This window comes from Tachypleus tridentatus, chromosome 1, assembly GCF_004210375.1.
Source record: "Tachypleus tridentatus isolate NWPU-2018 chromosome 1, ASM421037v1, whole genome shotgun sequence".
NCBI classification, from domain to species: domain Eukaryota; kingdom Metazoa; phylum Arthropoda; class Merostomata; order Xiphosura; family Limulidae; genus Tachypleus; species Tachypleus tridentatus.
Genome location: NC_134825.1, coordinates 73367987 through 73386571, shown reverse-complemented (window position 1 = coordinate 73386571; position 18585 = coordinate 73367987). Strand labels below are relative to the sequence as shown.

At 31.4% G+C, this 18585-nt stretch overlaps 1 protein-coding gene across 1 annotated transcript in view; it reads right to left on the bottom strand.

The window, feature by feature from the left end:
- Positions 1–2927: 2927 nt before the first annotated feature.
- Positions 2928–18585, bottom strand: part of LOC143252355 (uncharacterized) — a 34550-nt gene continuing 18892 nt past the window's right edge. Inside the window, exons 4-8 of the mRNA XM_076504346.1 lie at positions 14287–14398; positions 10528–10647; positions 5730–5909; positions 4247–4365; positions 2928–3120 (exon numbers count right to left, since the gene is read on the bottom strand). Coding sequence (XP_076360461.1) covers positions 3001–3120; positions 4247–4365; positions 5730–5909; positions 10528–10647; positions 14287–14398 — 651 coding nt within the window. The 3' untranslated portion in view covers positions 2928–3000. The remainder of the gene's footprint in view (positions 3121–4246; positions 4366–5729; positions 5910–10527; positions 10648–14286; positions 14399–18585) is intronic.

Below are 18585 nucleotides of genomic sequence, written 5' to 3'. Positions count from 1 at the left end.
CTTGGTGGATGTCACTTATTTTGCAGTTTTTTAGTCTAACAAGCTGTATCTATTCACTTGATGAATCTAACTGGTCTACATAGGTGAGAGTCACAAATTTTACTTATAGTTTATTATAATAGTAAATCCAATACACAGTGTAAATGTTAAAATTTAAATTACTGTCATATTCCTGGATACTTAGTATCTGTACACATGCACAGTTAGCAATGAGTAGCACACTGAATTAATAGAGGTAAGAATTCATTTTAAACAGAAAATAATGTGGTACATTTTACTTTTTAAATTAGTGAAATCAAGATTAATTAATTTATCTTCCTGCCAAAGGAATATCGTTCCCATTTGAAATGACTAAAATATATTTCTAAAACAAATATTTTGAAAACAAAAATTACTACCAAAATCATGAGAACCACTGTATAGTCTGGGAATGGGACAGAAATAAAGTGGTTTATAAACACAGACTTCTCAGGAAACTGTGTTATTTAATTTATATCAGAATTATTGAATTTGGTACAATATCTCTTGTTATTCAAAAGACACATTCATTTTTGCATTTAACTGTATGTAACACATAATTATTAAACCCAATATGCAAAAGTAGATCATCAACACTTATAAATTACTTGCCAACATATAACATTATTCAACACAAGCCTACATGTAGATGAAAGCATCAGACCTGACATATTGCTGTGAAGCAAGATGTGGCCATTTGTTTACCAATAATGAATACTGTTAGAAAATATTTGTTTTTGTCTAAAAAAGGTTTCACAGTCATTTTAATATTTAAGGCATACCTGATATTTCTGTTTGTAAAGGCAATGTTGTGGTTAGTAACCAACAGAAATAGCATTAAAAGCAAGAGTTAGTAGTCAAGTCTCATAATGGTTAGTAACATACAGAAACAGCATGAAAAACATGAATTAGCCTAATTTTGTAATGTTTAGCAACATAAAGAAAAAGCATGAAAAACATGAGTTAGACCAGTCTCATAGTGGTTAGTAACATAGAGAGACAACATGAAAAACAATCCAGTAAAGTCGTGGATATTGTTTAGTAACACACAGACACAGCATGAATAATTTTTAATACTGAATCAATATTATGCAAAGCCGGGTATTGCACATACTTGCAATGAAATATTTACTGTTTGGTTACAATGAATACTTTAAATTTTGTCAAGTTCAACTAAAACACAAAATGGTTTTATGTAGGTACAGCTAAAATAAACAGTTTGTCCAATCTTACTTAATAATAATAAAAATCACTGAACAGCTATTAAAAAGTTTTGGTAATTTCTCCATTTTAAGAATAAACAAAAATTAAGCAGGTGACAAAACTATTTTTTTTATTTGTAATAAAATATTACTGCTAGGTGCTGTCAGCTTTTCTAAAGTACAAATAATTACCTTCTAAATAGAAAAGCAAATATGCTACAAAATTGTTATAATCTAAGCAATAAATCCAACTACACAGTCCAAGACTTTTACATTTTTTTGTGAGTAGTACCAGAGAGTAAGCCTGGCATGGTTTAGTGGATAGAACACTCAACTCACAATCTGGGAGTCACGGGTTTGAATCCCTGTCACTGAGCTAAACATCTGAAGAAATTTGCTAAAAATTTTGATTTGTTAGCTAGGGATTAAGACAATTCTGAATGAGAAACACTGACATACATAAGATTCCAACATATTATAGCACATACATTATTTGTTCCTGTCGAGTTACCTGATATCATTTATTAAATCAACCATTATTTTGTATTTCCATTACTGGCAATGAGGAAATAAAAAAATTGCAGTTTGTGTCTTTTGTTAAATATAAATTAAACACACGTTACAAATTCTAAATACTTTTTAATCACATGTTAGAGACACACAAATTACTAATAATCCTTGAAGTGTATGTATCAGCAATATTTTTGTCTTTATACAGCTGCAACTTTAATAACTGTGCTCTAATGTCATCTTTATTGTTCTTATGCTTTACAAAAAAAAATATTTTCTTTTTTTAAATCAAATGCCAAAAAAATTATGTTCAAACACTCACCTAAAAGTTTGTTTAGATCTAGATTATTGTGGATAACAAATTTTACTTACTGCCACAAATGATTTAATATGTTTATAGATAGGATGTTTTATCATTTGTTTTACTTCCACTGTAAGTTACATAATAAACTTCAGAGCACAAATTTGAGCCAAACTGCAAAAATACTTTCAATTCCCACAAATCAATAAACCAAAAGTGCATAAAGCACAAGATGTATGCAGCAAGTTTACAATTTTGATCAACTATCTACACAACTAATTATTAATTACCATAAAGAAAATAATTGTTTATCTGTACACCTTAAACAGTGACACTCGTACAATTATCTTAACTTCAAACAGAAAAGCTATTTCAAATGTTACTTTACAGGGACTGTGATATAAAAAGAGCACCAGATCTAAGTGAAGACAAACAAGTGTGTGTGAATAAAAGAGAAAAAATATTTTCTAATTATATCTTTTCTTACTAAAAGTTTGTTAAATTGTTTTTTCCAAAATTGAGAAAGATTATAACAATTTATGCTTGATCTGATATCAGATGACATTTTATTAAAGTTTTAATTTTCCATTTCAGTATTATGTCACTAGAACTGCTTTAATCAAGAAAATAATGTTTTAGAACTAAATAGGCTTTTAAAGTTAAAAATACATAACCTACAACTTTTCTTATAAATAGATAGCAGTTCATATATAAGTATCTAATGAGAAACAAGATGCACTTAAAAGATATATGTTTATTCTGTAAAATCATGAGTCACTACTGTGAGATAATTATAAATTACACACTTTCCTTTTAAACATTACTTACATATTGCTGTAGCTTTTACTAGGTTACCTTAATAATAGTATAAAAATTAATATATGAATATACGTGTGTGTGTGTATGTATATGTGAGCATTCTTAATTAAACATTCTATCTCAGTTTGTGAAATGAAAATAAATATTTCTTCAAAGAAGTTTGTCCCAGTTAAAATCATCATCCTCTTCATCCTCTTCACAGGTGGTAATCTTTTGAGGTGAGGTCAAGGTGGAGATACCAGCAGAATGGATGGTAGTTTGAGAACTCAACTGAGAAATAAGAAACAATGTTAACTACTTATATATTTAAAATGGCTAGTATGGGTAGAAAGCACTAGTGGAGGAGAGAACAACGTTTCAACCTTCTTCGGTCATTATGAACCTGACGATGACTGAAGAAGGTTGAAAATATTGTTTGCTCCTCTACTAGTGCTTTCTCTACCCATACAAGTCATTTTTAAATATATAATTTTCTCTGCAAGTGGGTTTTCTCGTTATCATGGATTAATGTTAACTACTTATAATCATATTTAATCAGAAAACGTTCTTCCTAATAAACACTTTTAACAGTGGAAAACCTATGTTGTAACAAATGTTTACAAGGCACTTCCCTAAAAGTAGTTATGAAAGAATATTTTACAAATCTGTTAAGAGTAAATCATGAACACGTTTTACCTATATGCATGGTGAAACCTAGAAAATTATTTGGAGGTTTATAATTGACTATACACTTTACTTCTTAATTAATAACACTTGAGTTTTATACAACTATTTTTATTCTGATTAGGCAACTAACTTGAGATTCTTACTTATACCTCATCAAAACAATGCATTAAACAATATCAAGCAGAATGAAAAATATAAAACTCTTTGATAATATATGTATAGAAATTGGCTTTAATAAATTCAAAGAATGAGTTATAAATTTTTATTTACGTAAAATGACAGATCAATCTGTGGAAGAGGCTGGACAATTAGCATACAAAACTAAACATGATAGTTAGCTTGGAGGTTAAAATATTATCTGAAAATGAAACTAAAAGACTCTTCAAAGTCCATACAAATCAAATACATTCCCCAAACCATAAACTTATATTGATTAGTCAAACAGACAATATAATCAAAAATAACTATTAAAGTAATAAATATATAATGTCAAAAAAATATATGATATTAATTTTACAAAAAGTGTCAAAGTGAATAACAAATATTCACATGAGATTATTGTAGCAAAATAACCACTAATGATAAAACATGACAATTTTATAAAGCCATTATTTAGTTATTTTCTCATTAACAATGCTTTTATCAACAAAAACTACATGTTTAATGCTTCATTCTGTTGTCCCTCAAGACAATGAACAAATATTATTTGTCTATGACTTGCATTAAATACCTCTGAAATAGAAATACAAGAAAAGTTGCTGTTCTCTGAAGAAAGTGTGCCCTCTGTGCTGACATTATCTTTAGGCACAAACTGTGTTACAGGAACTTGATTGTGTTCACCAAGAAGGCCTAACAAAAAAAGAACTAGACTAAAACCACAAATTTGATTTATAATGTAAAAATCATTAATTTCATTAAAAATGTAATTCACAAGAAAAAACTAAAATTTCAATAACATTGAATGAAAGTGTTTGCTATTTACAGTACATGTTCAACAAATGTTGTATTAAGTTATACTACATAATTTATATGGTCAGTGACAGGTGGCTTCTTTAAATGTCTTTTGTCAGAACATTCTATCCCTATACAGGAAAACACAGGAAAAGGCTGCCATTTTTATTCATTTACCAAGAAGTTGCTTAGCAACAACTTTTAGCAAATTATTGAGGTAAGTGTTGCTAAACCATGGTACAAAAATGGATGATGGGTTCCAATGACAGTGTTTACAATCTAGTGGTAACTGCTAATTTGGGATTTTATAAAACTACTGAGAATTTCTTTCTTGGAACCAGTCCAACTAGACAAGTTCCTGGTTATCCTTTATAGCTACACTGCTTCTGGTGAAGCCTTTGCATTTAACATACAACTTGCCAGGTTTCATTCGTTCATGGAATTTGAACATAAAAATTTCAAACATTATGAAAATAGGTGTTACTTTTTACAATTTTTGCAAAATTTCAAATAAAATTTTGCTCAAAATTAGACAAATAAGTTTCTTATCTTCATGATTATTTTAATACTGTTATAAGCTTTTTATGAATTACTTGTTAAAGCTAAAGTTTGGTTAAAAAACTTCTATTTATTTAAGATCAGTAAGATGCTTTGTCTTACAGATGGGTTGCATTTGGTTCTTAGTTTTGCTATTCATGGTCAGAAACAACACTTTTCAACAGAAGTATTCAAGAATTTGATTTATTTGGTTAATAACAACTTTGTGTTTCAGTTTTCTTTTTTTATGCACTGATTAAACAACACCGCTACATATTGCAGCTAGAGATATTACAGATTTAATAAAGTTTTGAAGTTATTTCATCAAACAAAATAAAACACATAAATAGTTTTATAACTAAAACAAGCATCCTATGAAGAATACAATAACAATAAGCAAGGTACAATCTCTAGTCTGAAAATACAGTGATTAATTCACATACACGGCCTTTTGAAAAAATACATGTGTATTATTAATTTTTTTTTATTTTTCAACGGCAAATGTCAACACATTATTAGCTATATGGATATTTGAAAGATGGTTGTATGCATTCATACCTGGTACTTTACTATGGCATATTTATGCAAGCTCTTTTTGCAGTTAGAAGTTCAAGTAGAAGATAATATTTTCTATCTCTAAAAACCAAATGTGCCACTAATATACATTTAACCATTGCCATTAACTTCACTACAGTATTCTAAATAATGTATTAAACTATACTTACCAGAGGTTCCAGTGACTAAAATACCTGCTGGTACTCCAGGAACACAACTGAAAGAAGGGTTGAAAGACCCGAGGCCAGCCTGTTCATAAAGTGTGTTAAGGGAAGTGACAAGTTCAGCAAACTGTTCTTGTGTCAAACCCCAAAACACAGGTTCCATCATTTTCATACTTTCCAGAACACCTATAAAAGCAAAAACACATAATAATCTGAAATAATACACTGAGAGTTTCTAACATACATTTCTTAACCTTTAAGATTGTTTCAATCCATATAATGAGAAGCAAATAAGAAATAAGTAAAAAAAATTAAAGCAAGCAAACAAGTTTTCTTTTAGTCATAAATTTATACACATAATTCAAAATTTATAATTTCTTGTGAAGTACTAGTTCTTAAAATTTTAGGCATGGCTTATGTTGAGTCTAAATCCAAAACATAAATTTCAAACAACAGGTACAAACAAGGCTTAATGCTTTAACAGTTGTATCAATTATATTTGGGACTGCTTAGATTCATTAAAAAATATAAGTAATCTTTGAAGTAGTGAATTTTTTACTTCATTTCAATGCAAAATCATGGAAAATTATATATTTAATGCCTTAGGCACCATGACAAGTAATTATACATTTATTATATGGAAGGACACACATGATCATGACTGTTGTAGCTGGATATAGCATATCCTTGGGCTAAAAAACTTCAATTACTTTCTGATAAACATTCTCAACTAGATTACAGCAGCTGTCTGCTTTAATTTATTTTTACCGTTATTTCAAAAGCTCAACCAGTTTAAAACAGTTCGTAGGCTATTGTCCAACTGTTTGATTCATCCATTTATATGGTCAAAATATGTTCCTGAGTCATGATATACATTTTGGAGGAACAATTCCAAGAGAAAGTTACTGATCTTGTTCCTAAAAAAGTTAAAATAACATATGGAGCATGTTCATTTAAAAATTTATTTGTATTGGTGTAATTTATTCCAACCTTTGTCTCAAAAGCCCACCCAATTTACAACAGTTGCAATGTTTATGGTATAATTATTTAAATTATCACATTTAAATGCCTTAAAATATATATTTTTGTCAATATTCTAGATGTTACTTGGGTTATTCAAAGATGTAGATACTTTTTTCAGAAAAAAATATACTTATCTTTCTATACAATAAAATAAACTATTATCTTACACCTCTGCCAGGAAGCTTCTTGTATATGGCATTAGCTTTAAATGAAGCTCTCGACCCTAAACATATTAATGTTAGCTTAAAATGTTATCATCAATGAAGTATATCTTTCCACCAAAACCAGGAATCTCCATAAGCACTAGCAGTTGAACAGAAGCTTATTCTTGTTTGGAGTAGCTATTTTGGCTTTCTAATTTAGTCAAATTCAGTAATTTATTTAGGGAAGTCTTTCTTAATTTATATTTGGGAGCAGGCTTAGCCTATATTTTTTTTATGTATTTCAGATATAAAGCTTCTAATACCAAGGTTCTAATGTCTCCTTAATTTCCTCAATGATAGGATATATCTCTTTTAGGGACTCTTTCTTTCTCGAGTCTTATGATACTCTTTGACATGCCCATATGCACCACCTTCAGTAGATTCTGACCAATCAGTGCATGTATATCCAGAGAGTCACTGCCTTTCTTTTACCTCTTGTTTACCCCACACAACATTGGGCATTCCTCTTTCCCCATCTCAACAGCATCTACTTAAGGTCCCCATGGTTCAGCAGTAAATTTGAGAGCTTATATGTTTACATATACAGAATTTCAAACTGATGGTGAGCACAGCAGACATGGTACATTTGTAGCTTTTTTCTTGATTACAACCAAACTTAGGTATTGGTTTACAGGTTTTTAAGTCAGGTATAGTTTTTGGACACCTGATTCATTTCCACAACCTGGTCTACAAAGACGTAGATTTTCTATATTTACCTTCTCAAAATGTTGTCTGCTCAGCAGGCTTAATACAAGCTCTCTGATCTGTCTTGCCTTCTTATAATGACCTATTAAAACACCTCCACTGTCATTTTTTGCTATCCACCCACATGGAGGCACTGACCATTGCTAATATTCCTTACCTAAGATGTTGCAGATGGGGATGAAGAACATCCTCAAAACATTTGATTGTCTCACATTACTTACAACACACCATAATTTCTACAGAAAAGGACATAGTTTCCCATTGAATGATGTCCCATCAGGTTACTCTCTCCTTCAAGTTCAAGTGGATGATATAATCCATGGGTTTTCCATTTCTGACACAATGATTGGAGAAAGAAACTCATTTTGCAATTTTTTTCTTCATGACCCCACCAACATCTTATCAACATTAGATTTTAGGTGAATATATGTTTTGAAACTAATCTTTGCTGTACATAAAAATTCCTTTCAGAGATCCCTTTCTACACAATCTCCCCACTTCTGGTGTATTTCTTTTGTCTCATCAAAAAGGAGCCTTTGATTCAATGTTTGTGCTCGTGGGAATTACTTCTCACAGAGGATGTGTTACCTTCCTACTAGTGGAAGGATATAGTCGGGTGATAGTTACATCATAGGCTGACTCATTACAGGTTAACAAGTTTAGAGATAGGAGCTTTATTCAAGGTTTGTGGCACATACAAAAATCTTTATAACAGTGTATAGCTGGTCTTTGTTGTACAGAAAGTTAAATGTCTATTTAAAATACATTTTCAGGGAAAAAATATGTTAACATTTGGCACTAATCATGAGTTGCAACTATTCTGTAGCAAGGTATTATTTTGCTTGAAAACAATATTAATTTAATTTCAAAAGAAACCTGTAATGCCACATACAACATATTAATTTAAAGTTTCTTGATATCCACTGGTATTTAACTACAAAACCTCTTTCATGAGATATATATATCTCAATCTCTTCTCATCTGACACAACACAATCATAATAAAATTGTTCACTTACCCACCTTACATGAAACACTATAATTACTCAAAACATTTTTCAACCAATATCATTACAAGTGCAGGGCATTCATATCAATGACAAGCATTCTTGAAGGTAATATGTAGTTTGCCTATCCCATACCCCCAAAAATTCTTAATTTTTGAGTAGATTTCAAAGTAATTTTCCTATGACATTAAATGCTTTGAAGTAAATATCATTTGTTGCACATTGTACCTGCATCTTGGTGAGTTCCCATGAACTTGTTGGGTGGGACATTTCAGAAGTGCAATTTGGTATTTGGACATTTCTGACATTGTCAAAATATCTCAGTTATACCTCTTCTTAACTAGTTGCAAACTTTTTAATTCATTTGATTACAGTTTTAGTGAATTGAGCAAATAACTGATAAAACTGAAATCTCAGTGCATTTGATCCTTCAGCTCTAACACTGATTTCATACCATCTTCTTAATGTGCATATAAATAAAATCATACTACAATATACATTATTTTACAAAACTTAAGTCATTGTAAGTCAGTTGGAAACATGGTAAAAGGAGTGTTATGTCTGAAGACTTAAAGGTAAATTACATGTATCACTTAATTTGTTGAAACTAGCTTTCATATCTTATCACGACAGAATATAAAATTTACAAAAGTTTCTTTATTTCATTTGAAAATAAGCTGTTTTCAAATACTAGTCCTAACTCAAAACTTTAATAACAGCAGAAAATAAGAGTTTGAAAGGTCTTTTAATCCAACAACTTTCAAGTTCACTCCTAATGAAGAAAGGTCTATCTTCTGAAAATATTCTAGTTACTTTTTTATCAATTTATTTACTTTTAATATCTTATACATTATTTTATTAATATTGACAGCAGTGAGACATTATCTTATCTTGGTTAATTTATAGTGAACTTTTTAAGCTGCATGTCAACAAATCTTAAAGACAAATTTTCACATGTGAATATTTCTCTCTTCTAGCTGAGTTTCAGCATGCTTAGTTAGTTACGTTTCTTTGCTTTACCCAAAATGAAAAAGGAAATAAGCTGTTTAAAACTGAAATGAATTGATGTCATGGTTTAAAAACTTCTATATTTCATCATTCCAGCAACTTCAAGCAAACTTTTCAAAATATTCATAATTTTGTTTTATATTTAGTTAGTTAACATCTTTTAAACAGAATGTGAAAGGTTGTAAACTTGTATTTATCCTCTATTCTAGATAAAGGTTATATATCTGCAGTTATTTAGCAGAGCCACATGCTTGCTTGACCCTGTTACTGCATAATTCCTCTGGGATGTGGGTTACACACAAGTTATTAAGAGCTTAAGGTTTATCTTTTTGGAACTTTAACAAGAATTCCCTGATGCAGGTAGTCTAGGATCTTTTGCCCTTACTTGCTCTCTGGTTCCAATGGTCAAAGTAGCTCTAAGTACACTTGGAAGCTAGCAAGCTTGAGAAAAACCCAGGACAACATTTTCCCTTTTTTTTTCCCAAGATTTTTATTTGTGTTGTATATGTTTGTACTCATTTGATTTATTTCTCTGCAAACATTTCCTGAATCAGAAGTGTATTGGTGATACTTACAACCTACTTGTAGGACATTATATATATATACCATGTAAGAGCACAATTTTAACCCTTAATAGTGCAATAAATATTGGTCATGTAAGATTATTGTGTATAAAAATTGGTATAAGCTTATAGTAAATTTTTTCCAAGTTTTTTAGCATTAAACTGTGTTTCTGAATATATATATTTTTTTTCTATTACAATTGAAAAATGAAATCAAACAAAATTCAATGAGCTTTAACATGAAACAAAAATTATAAATATTTTATCCAGGTGAGTTGTAGACAGACTTTTCTTACCATGAGACTGAGTAATATTTATATTTTGAAATTTTCCATTTTCAACAGTTTTCATTCCTCCTTTCAAGTCTTCTGTGTTCTGTGACAGGTTATTTATATTGAGCAGATTTTTACTAAATCCTGGAATGAAGAAGCACACTTTTCATTAAAAATTAACACAAATAACAAATTTAATATGAAGAAATAAAGTACACAGAACATTTCTCAAAAAGAATAAAATGAAATAATTTAGGATTTCTCTTCCTTCCACTAATTTGTATTTATGACTAAAATACAGGGTGTTCAGAAAGTCACTGTGCAGTTTTGTCTGTTAATAAATATAAAAGTGCACAGTGACTTTCCGAACACCCTGTATATAACATTTCAGGCAAGTTATGAAGAGCTTTCTGTTTCACCTTCTTAAACAAATTTTAAAGTGATCAGAAATATTGCACTTAAATTATTAATAGTTACATCTGTTTAAGAACTATTCTATGAAAGCACATTTTTCTACTAACAATCATGTTCTATTACAGAGCAGTTTCTCTTATACAGCTGAAAATTTAAAATGAAAGTAATAACCTTCAAACAGGTTATTACAAATTCAGTTATATATTTTCCATATACCAAGTAAAATAAACTATCTAAAAAAACTAAAATTTAATTTAATTTTAGTATTCTGCAGTGTTATTTAAAGTTTATTTAATAGCAGTATACTATATAATCACAACTGAAATCTCAGAAAGTCCATCACTAAAATGAAGACAGTATTGGAAACAGTCAGTGTAATAATATTAAAATGTTCCAAAATGATCAGTGAAGTCTTTATAAACATCTGTACTACCACATGACAAAAAACTTTGGAAACGAAGATGACCTAAGAAGGTTGAACACCTTCTGTTCTCCCATTTCCAGAAATTCTCTTCCCTAGTTATTTCCTGCCTTTTCCGTTCCCTTCATCTAGACCATCCACCATGTTCCTTTGTTCTGCCAGATTGAAATTTCCATTTTGTTCTTTGTGCCCCATCTAGTTCTCACTTTGAACCCATTACAATGTGTTTTGTGTAGCAATTTTCCCTCATGACTTATTACCTCCCTTCCTGGCATGGAGTAACTGTTGTTATGATATTTGTGTCACAAATGTTCCCAGCATCAATTACCATTTGTCATATATTATCTGCTATCTATACTGGGCCTTCCTTTCTAGGACATCCTCTGCTCTGGAAGGTTTGTTAGCCTATTACTCTAATTCCTAACTTTCCTTTTTCTCACTTGTACTCCTGCTCAGATCTGAATCATCTACATTATCTAGTTCATTCTCTTTTGTGTTCTATGTCTCATACTGACTCTTTTCATGGTTCTTGTTCCTGTCTATTTGTTCCATGAATTTCCTCTGTTTCTCATAATTTTTCATGTATTACGTTCACCGATTGGGTTTGTCAAGTCATATGGCTGGTGGATTCCGGCATGTTCCTCGAAGATTACCATCTATGTAATATTTCTTTCCACTAAATTCCTCATCAATACATGTCTTTAGCTGCTCAATACTGCTGTATCTCTTGATGACAAGAAACTCACTTGAAGTAAAAAATATATTCTTAAGGCAGCTTGTATGGGTATTAGAACGTTAACTAAAATAAAGTACAGAACAACATTTCAACCTTCTAAGGTCATCTTCAGGTTAACAAAGAGAGTTTGCAACTGACCGTTGCTGGGCACATATCTTAGGGACGAGAGTGTAAACTGATACAAGATTGTAGGGGGTGTTGCAGTTAGATGGTAGGTTATTAATTAGTATGGGTATAAAGGTGTTCCTTTATATTTGTTTAATTTTGATTTGAGTTGTTGTATAAGTAGGGCTTCTTTGATTTTGTATTTATGTATGTTTGTTTCCCTACTTAGTATCTGGGCATTTTCTACAGTTATGTTGTGTTTATTTGATTTGCAGTGTTTAAAAATGTGTGAGTTTTTTTTTGTTCTCTGAATCTGGTTTCCATTTTTTCTGCTTGTTTCTCCAATATAGAAGTCACGGCAGTTATTGCATTATCTTTTATAAATAATGTTGGTGTTGTGTTTGTTAGTGTAGTTTTTACATAGTATGGAATTTAAGTTTTGTACTTGGTTTTTGAATAAATTTGGTGTTTACTGAAATGTTGTGTTTTGTTACAAGTTTTTTCCAAAGCTGGTTATATTTTTGCTGATGTCTGGAAATATATGGTATGTAGCAGTGTAAGGTTTTGTAGTTTATTGTATCTCAGGATTTATTTTTGTTTGTGTTGTTGATCTAGATGTGTGTGTGTATGAAAATTTGGAGAAAATTTGTTAATGTTGATGAATTGTTTTATTTTGTTGATTTCATTGTTAATTTTATCAGGTGAGCATAGTTTTGTAGTTGTGTGTTTTTTTTTTTTTTAATATGTTGAGTTTTGTTTTGTTTCATGTGCTGAATCCCAAGGAATGTATAGTCCAATATGGCTGATTTTTCTGTGGATTTCTGTTTTGAATTGTGTATCAGTTCTAGTGATCTTGAAGTTCAGAAATGCTATCTAGTTAGTTTTTTTGTGTTCACAGGTGAAATTAATGTGGAGTCAATGTGGTTGAAAAAACTAAGTGTGTGTTCTGTAGATGTGAATCCAGCAACTGTATCATTAACATATCTGTACCAGTATAGTGGTGGGTGTAAGGCTGAATTTATTGTTTGAGATACAATATGTGTCATGAAAATGTTGGTTAGAACTGGCGACACAGAATTGGCTACATTTAAGCCATTTATTTATAGGTTGTTTTGTTATTAAACATAAAATTAGTTTTGGTGGTAGTGAATTCTATACAAGTTGCTAATTGGTTGCTGGGGATGTGTATCAGTGGGTTGGAGTGTTAGATATAAAGTTCTAAAGCTATCTTGCATGCTTTGGTAGTTGAGACTTCTGTGAAGAGGAGATTACATCAAAACTGGCCATTAAGACTATGGTTTAGTCAATCAACTTTACATTTATTCATTTATTCTAATGGTCATTTGCAAACTCTCTTTGTTAACCTGATGATGACCTAAGAAGGTCAAAACATTTTTCTGCACTTTATTTTATTTAATTAATGTTCTACGCCCACATCAGCTGTCTTGAGAATACATAATAAAAAATAAACAATATTTGGCTAAACATAATAGACAAACTCACTTAAACTAAAGCCTGTGCTTCTGCAACAGATATTGTTAAACTTAAGACCAGGGAAATAGTGTCATAAACATTGTCGACTTATGGCAGGAATTTTATCATCTGTCATATTAAATCTGGAATTCATATAAACAAAATGGAGTCAGAAAAAAAAAACATTTCTAAAACAAATGAGTATAAACAAAGGAAATCAAACATAAGATGTTGAAACTGATATAAGTAGGTTATCAAGGAATGTTTTCTAATAGATGACATCTTGTGTACAATTTTAACTAGCTATTTTATGTTTTTATTTGGTATACTTGTATACAGAACTTCTCATAAAAGTCACAATTTATAAATGTCAATGCATTTAAATGTTTTCTGTTTCTATTTCTTTATTTCTCTTACCATTAAAAATTCTTTTGTGTTTTATTATGAAATCCAGCTTATAACATACCACAACAATAATTACTAAGATTGAAGACCATTAGAAATAAAGGAATAATTCATCTACTTAAATATAGAGCTTAGTATAAATATTATTTTTATATCCCTTTCTTTTCATGAGGAATCTTTACCTTTACTTAGAGCAGAATATGGAATTATAATAAGGAATATATTTTACCTTCCATTCCAAGTCCGTAAGCTGATTTGTACATAGTCAAGAGTGACTCGGTTCGATCCAAAGAAGGCATTGAAGATGAATATAAAAGTGGTTCACTTATCTTTTTAAAAGTCTGTAAATAACAACCACAATTAGTAAAAATATTACCAAAAACAATTTATTTATCCATTTTGTTGAATTTCATGCAAAGCTACTCCACATTTATCTGCACTAGTTATCCTTCATTTTGAAGTGATAACTAAAGGTGATGGTAGCTATTCAACACCATGTACCACCAAATCTTGAGCTGCTCTTCACCAATGAAGAGTGGGATGGACCAGACATTATACCTTCATGGCCAAAAGGGCAAACATGTTAAACAACAAATTTCAATCCTACAACTACAAATTAAGATGAAACCTAGCTATTATAAGAAAAACACACAAAATCAATGGTGTAAGATGAAATATTGGCCCAAAAAGTTATGGTTAGATCAAGATAACACACTAAAATACATGTCAAATGCATAACAATGTATTTAAGAACCACAAAAAATCAAACTGTTTATAGCTTCTTGCTGCACATTAATGATATTAGTTGACTGGATAAACTCACATCTGTTTATTTAATCCAATTAAATATAATCTTAGAATCCTTCACTGTTCACATACAGTGAAGGGTCTGTGTAAAATATATGAAGATGTGTGTTCTGAAAATGACTCACCATCCTTCTCAAAATTTTTCAAAAATGGGAATAATGTGTTTGAAAATAGAATGTGTAATTCTGACCATCAGAATGATTATGAGCAATGATCGAAAAGTAGTTCTAAAGGCAACATCAGATTTGAGTCATTTTATGAAGTCAGTTTAGCCCTTGGTAGTTTAGTGATTCATACAGCAACATGTAAATTTATTAGAATATTATATTTCTCCTGTGGCTTTGGCTTGTGTCTATTTATAAAATCTTTTGGAGTTTTAAGTGTTGAAAAAAGCATCAACATACACAAATTTTTTATTTTCCTCACTTTGTTCAAAACTAATTGGCTACACCTAAGTTGAGAACAACACATTGTTGTAAATTAGCAAGTACAGTAGAATTTTGTGAGTTGCTCAAGATAAGTTATCTAAATACTTGGTAGTGTAGTACTGTCACATGTAATTCACTGTACCAATCATTACTGACAAAACTGAGACTTTCAGAATCTATATGCTTCATCCACGTACATGTAGACCAGTGTTACAGGCAAACTGAACTTCAGGTCCCATACACACAAGAATTTATCAAGATATGCAAGACGTAACCTCCCATATACTGAACATACACTTCAAACTGTCCCATACTCAAGGCAAGCAAAACAACTTCACTTCAATTTCTGTGCCACAACAAACTTAATGGCATACAGTTTGCACGTAACTGTCCATAATCAATTTCTAACAGGTTTCATAAATGATAATAAATTTCACATGCCACTTGAAAGTACCATGTGATTAATCCTTTCACCTCAGATAGGTCGAAGTGCATGTCACAATCTTTTGCAATTACATTCAAAATTGAATTAAACTACTTTATTATCAATATATATATATAAAACTTGACATCAGAATGTAGATACTAAATCAATTTTTAGTATTATTTAAGTTTCAAGTTGTTAATTTTATAAGGAAATATTTTAAAACAAATTCTCAATCTCTCCTAGTATTGTAACTGCAACATGTATAAATATTCTTTTTCTCTCTTCTCTAATGTTTTTACCACCCCTTCAAGAAGTACACAATTTCATGTAAATTACTCATTACAATGTTTTAATCATTCAGGCAAAGCATAGTTTGCATAGCCTTTAATATTATTTAGTTACAGAGCTACAAAACAGAAACTCAGACCCCTCTTTCTATGTTACAGAGCTACAAAACAGAAACTCAGACCCCTCTTTCTATGTTACAGAGCTACAAAACAGAAACTCAGACCCCTCTTTCTATGTTACAGAGCTACAAAACAGAAACTCAGACCCCTCTTTCTATGTTACAGAGCTACAAAACAGAAACTCAGACCCCTCTTTCTATGTTACAGAGCTACAAAACAGAAACTCAGACCCCTCTTTCTATGTTACAGAGCTACAAAACAGAAACTCAGACCCCTCTTTCTATGTTACAGAGCTACAAAACAGAAACTCAGACCCCTCTTTCTATGTTACAGAGCTACAAAACAGAAACTCAGACCCCTCTTTCTATGTTACAGAGCTACAAAACAGAAACTCAGACCCCTCTTTCTATGTTACAGAGCTACAAAACAGAAACTCAGACCCCTCTTTCTATGTTACAGAGCTACAAAACAGAAACTCAGACCCCTCTTTCTATGTTACAGAGCTACAAAACAGAAACTCAGACCCCTCTTTCTATGTTACAGAGCTACAAAACAGAAACTCAGACCCTCTTTCTATGTTACAGAGCTACAAAACAGAAACTCAGACCCCTCTTTCTATGTTACAGAGCTACAAAACAGAAACTCAGACCCCTCTTTCTATGTTACAGAGCTACAAAACAGAAACTCAGACCCCTCTTTCTATGTTACAGAGCTACAAAACAGAAACTCAGACCCCTCTTTCTCTGCCCATCTGTCACATCCTATCTTTCAAAACATCCTAGTAGTTCTCCCTGATGCTTAGTGGAATTGCTGGACAAGACTCACTGAGACAATTCTCAGAACCAAAGTACCCACAAGAAATGACTTGACTTCCAAAATTTAGCAAAGCTAAGGAGTCTGGCCCTCCATGGACCTAGACCTGAGAACATTGTCCCTGACACTTAGATGCCCTAAAAATGATGCCTGACAGGATCCTAAGGGTAAGATTCTGATGTCCAAGAAACCAGAAACATCAAGAAAAAAGGTTAACAAAATACTGGGGTCTGATCTCCACAATGTGAAAAGTGACTTCAAATACTGTGAAACCTAAGTAAGGGAAGTCAAAGCAAAAGCATTCACAGTACATGGGAAAGGGGGCAAGGTATACTGACTCATAAATGCAGCTGCTGCTACAAAACAATTTGCATGAGCCCCAATATATGAGGAAGATAGAAACACTAACTATTGACCCAAAGGCTCATACCCAAGAAGAGCAGAGTTGGAACCACAGCAAACGGGAGATAAGAACAGAACTTACTTGATTAATCAATTCCACAAAAGGTGAAGGAGCCCTGGGTATTCCCCTTCCAAAAAAACAAAACAGGCAACTGAGAGGGATATTCAGGAGGGGGAAAAAAAGGCTGTACAAATTTGCATCTTCCCAATCAATCTGACCTTAAGCAGGTATGGAAGGACAATCCACAGTTTCTTCTGGATGTTACATGAAATTGACAAATTCCTAATGCACTAGAATTGTCACTTCATGTGCTTACAACCTGACTCTGTCCCCATGTACGTGGTTAGGAAATCTGCCACAAGAGCAACAGCAGTTGAAGTCATGACCACCTGAAACTAAGTGTCAAACATGCAGAAGTAAAGCAGTATGGAAAAGAGAAAGGAAAAAATATGAGTTGTAACTCTTCAATAGAACTAACAAATGTAAATGATTTAAATAAGAAGTTGAAAGGCCTGAAAAAGATGAAAGTACAAACTTGTGTATGCCAATCAAAATATGAGAGAAAAACACATCTGTAAAATAAGACTATCAATTGAAAAGTGATTAACTGCTGTTAGGTTATAGAGGGCACTAGTTACAGGGTATTGTTGCACTTCTACTGGTAGAGAGTTTCTGTATAATTATTTACTTGTTAGTATGTAGATATCCACAAAGGATAAGTAGAAATACCATTGCTAGTGGAAAGTGAAAATTTGCACTCAAGAAGGGCAGTATAAGTTGCAAAGTGAGAGGAAGTAAGATAATGTATAAGAATAAATTATAACTACACATTTTGATGGTGTGATCCCAATGAAAACTGATTGCTTTTAGAAAGGGTATGTAAAAGTTTTTTGTTTTTTTTGATGCAATATATTCATACACTCAGATCATAAGGATCTGTTCAAACTGAGATACAGAAGTTCCAAGTAGGGGATACTCTTTATACCTCACTACAATGAAAGAAAATGGAATACAAATTAATTTGGAAAATCAGAAACATCCAGAAAGAGACTTCCAACAAGTCTTACCCAAGTCATGATAAATACAGAGATCAGTGACAAAAAATGTCCACATGAACAAAGCATAAATATAGCAACATAAATCAAGGACTGCATCTGGAAACTATGTATAGGTTCCCCAATATAAAGCTTCCAGTCATTCCTCACATTCAATCATCATATATTTCAAACAGATAGAGAATGAA